General features: G+C 34.4%; 1 protein-coding gene across 1 annotated transcript; it reads right to left on the bottom strand.

The window, feature by feature from the left end:
- Positions 1-244: 244 nt before the first annotated feature.
- Positions 245-2,410, bottom strand: LOC131638528 (putative UDP-rhamnose:rhamnosyltransferase 1). Its single transcript, XM_058909088.1, has one exon. The coding sequence runs from the start codon at positions 2,350-2,352 to the stop codon at positions 1,042-1,044; it is 1,311 nt and encodes a 436-aa protein (XP_058765071.1). The 5' UTR covers positions 2,353-2,410; the 3' UTR covers positions 245-1,041.
- Positions 2,411-2,819: the final 409 nt, after the last annotated feature.

Genomic DNA, 2,819 nt, shown 5'->3' with positions numbered 1-2,819 from the left:
GCTTGGGCGGGACGCGTTGGATCGAGGTATCGTTGATCTGGACGGTCCAGAGGCAGTCGCCGTGATGGAGAGGATCGTCACTAATGCGGGCCGTGCGGCGGCATACAGGCGGCAGAGGAGGTCCCAGGGAGAGAGGGTTTTGCATACCCAGTAGGGGTTCGGGTTTTTTTTTTTGTATTCGGATTATATATTTCGCACACTATGACTCGACTCGGTCTGTATATATTATTTGAATTTTATTTATTATATTCGTATTTTACGTTGATATGTCGTTTGTTTTGTTCGTTTTTTTCGTTTTGTATATATTATACGTGCAATATATCTTTCGTACGGGACTATTAGAAAAACCATAAAAAAAAAGAGACTTCTGCATAATTCGGAAATGCACTTCCGAATTACACTAAAATCTGAAAAAAGGTGTTTTTGAAAATGCACTTCCGAATTACACTACAATCCTTAAGTTTTGATGATAACAAAGTATAGAGAAGAATTTTATACACTAATTTGTTCATTAAATGTGCATAATCTTAAAGCAATAAAAGTAGACTCTTAACTAAAACTACACACAAGCACCTCCACAAGACAAAGCAACAAAATGAGGAGGATACACTCAATCAATTTGTGCAGGTGTTGCCAGCCCAAAGAACACCGAAGCCTCTATAAAAAAAAAAACCTTGAAATGCAAGACGACCAATTAACAAAACAATTAGCTAAAACGTGTAGCTGACCAACAAAAAGAGACATTAAATGCCAACACCTAAACTATGACATTGTAAAGCTTCAAAATCATACAAATAAGAAGTTAATAAAAATCTCAACCTTTCATTTCAATTTTAAGGCTTCCAGTACCTTGAACCTAGTTAAAAACTACAGCACTGACACAACAAACAAACAAATAAACCTTTGTATACAGCACTGACACAACAAACAAATAAACCTTTGTATCTATGATTCTCTCCTAGACACTGTTTAAGACAGAAACTTGAGCAAAGGAAAGAGAAAAGGAAACTCAAACCAAAAAAAAAAAAACACATCTTAAGCTTAATGCTTAGAGGCAGGGATGTGCAATTCCACATAATCAACAAAGTCATCTATATATTTTTGGTGCAGCTCCATATCTCCAACTATCTTTCTCATCTCTTTTGCTTTACTTCTATAACCCTTTCCTTCCTCCTCCACCATCACCAATCTCAATGCTTTAGCCACTGAATCCCTATTGAATTTCTCATCATTTCTCTCTACCTTTACCCCTACCATTTTTCCTTCCATAAGGCTAGCAACTAAACCTTGTTCATTATGGAAAGGTAACATAATAAGTGGACATCCAACTTGAAGACTCTCAATCACTGAACTCCAACCACAATGTGTCAAGAATCCTCCAATTGACTCATGTGCTAAGATTCTCAACTGTGGTGCCCAATTATTCCAAATCAATCCATTCTTATTTGAGTCATTTTCAACAAGCAAATCATGTTTATCTTGCTTCTTCAAAATCCAAAGAAAGGGAAAACTAGATATTTCCAATCCTTTAGCTATCTCAGTAAATTCTTCATCACTTAATATCACTTCACTTCCAAATGCAACATAAACCACTGACTGTTTTTCCTGTTTATCCAACCACTTTAGGATTGTATCCCAATTTTCATCCTCTTTATCTTCACTGAATTCTAGTGAAGGTGGCAATAATCCAACTGGTATAACTTTTTTCTTGGATTGGTTTTGAAGGGATTTTAAAGACTCACCTTCGATCTCCATGCAACTTCTTGCAGCAATAAAATTAGCACCAAAAAGAGTTTCTTTCACCCTAAACAAATCTGAAACACCAGATTCATTTTGTTCATAGTGGACATGAGAAATAATCTGGTCCTCCTCACTTGACTTCTGAACTACCAAATGCTCTAAAAATCGAGAAAAACCAAATGCACTAAAAATCGAGAAATAGATGCTTAAGACGCCAAGCTTTGATAATATTGGTGGTAGCCAATAAGGTGCAAAGTCATATATGATACAATCAGGAGTGGATGTTTCCAAAATTTCTGTCAAAGGTTGTTGAAGACCATCAAATGCTTTCTTGAGATATGGAACGATATGTGTTGGAATGTCCATAGTGGCTTCTGCATTTTCGGGTAGTTGATCTATATGTGGAAGTGGAAGTTCTACAAAATTGATGAAAGGCTGTAAAGTAGGAGGAAGTTGAGGGAGGCGTTTGATGTTTCTAGGTGTGGAAATGAATGAAATTTTATGACCCTTTTGAGCAATGAGTTTAGAAAGATGAAAGGATGGAATTATATGACCAAAAGCAAGCCATGGAAAAACAGTTATATGAAGAAACTTCTTAGGCTGATCTTCCATGGTGGTAATGTAAGATGTATTGATGATTAGCACACTTTTATAGACAGGGAAGAGTCAACTAAATATGAAGTGCAATATATTATTGAATATGAACATCTCTCTCATGGCATATAATCTAATATTTGTTCCCCATACTGTGAAATGAAAATGGTATTATTGTTATATATAATTTTCATGTGATCAATTTTAAATGTTACTGAAATCAATAGTGATTAGATTTATTTGATTTGATTCCATTCGATATAGATCTACATTTTCGTTGACAATATTTAGATTTAAACATTAGACATGTCAATAATTAAAAACTAAATTTATTCAATCTTGTGATTCATGCAGCCTATTTAATATTGTTTATTTCTACATGAATATTTGAACACCGTTTTTCATATTTCTATTTTTATCAAATTAAAATTGCTTTTTATTTACTTATTAGACTAATCAGTAAGATTGGGGAAAAATAATTAGAC

Source organism: Vicia villosa, unplaced genomic scaffold (genome assembly GCF_029867415.1).
Source record: "Vicia villosa cultivar HV-30 ecotype Madison, WI unplaced genomic scaffold, Vvil1.0 ctg.002326F_1_1, whole genome shotgun sequence".
Lineage (NCBI taxonomy): Eukaryota > Viridiplantae > Streptophyta > Magnoliopsida > Fabales > Fabaceae > Vicia > Vicia villosa.
The sequence above is the reverse complement of the archived record's forward strand: the minus strand, read 5'-3'. Positions and strand labels throughout refer to the sequence as shown.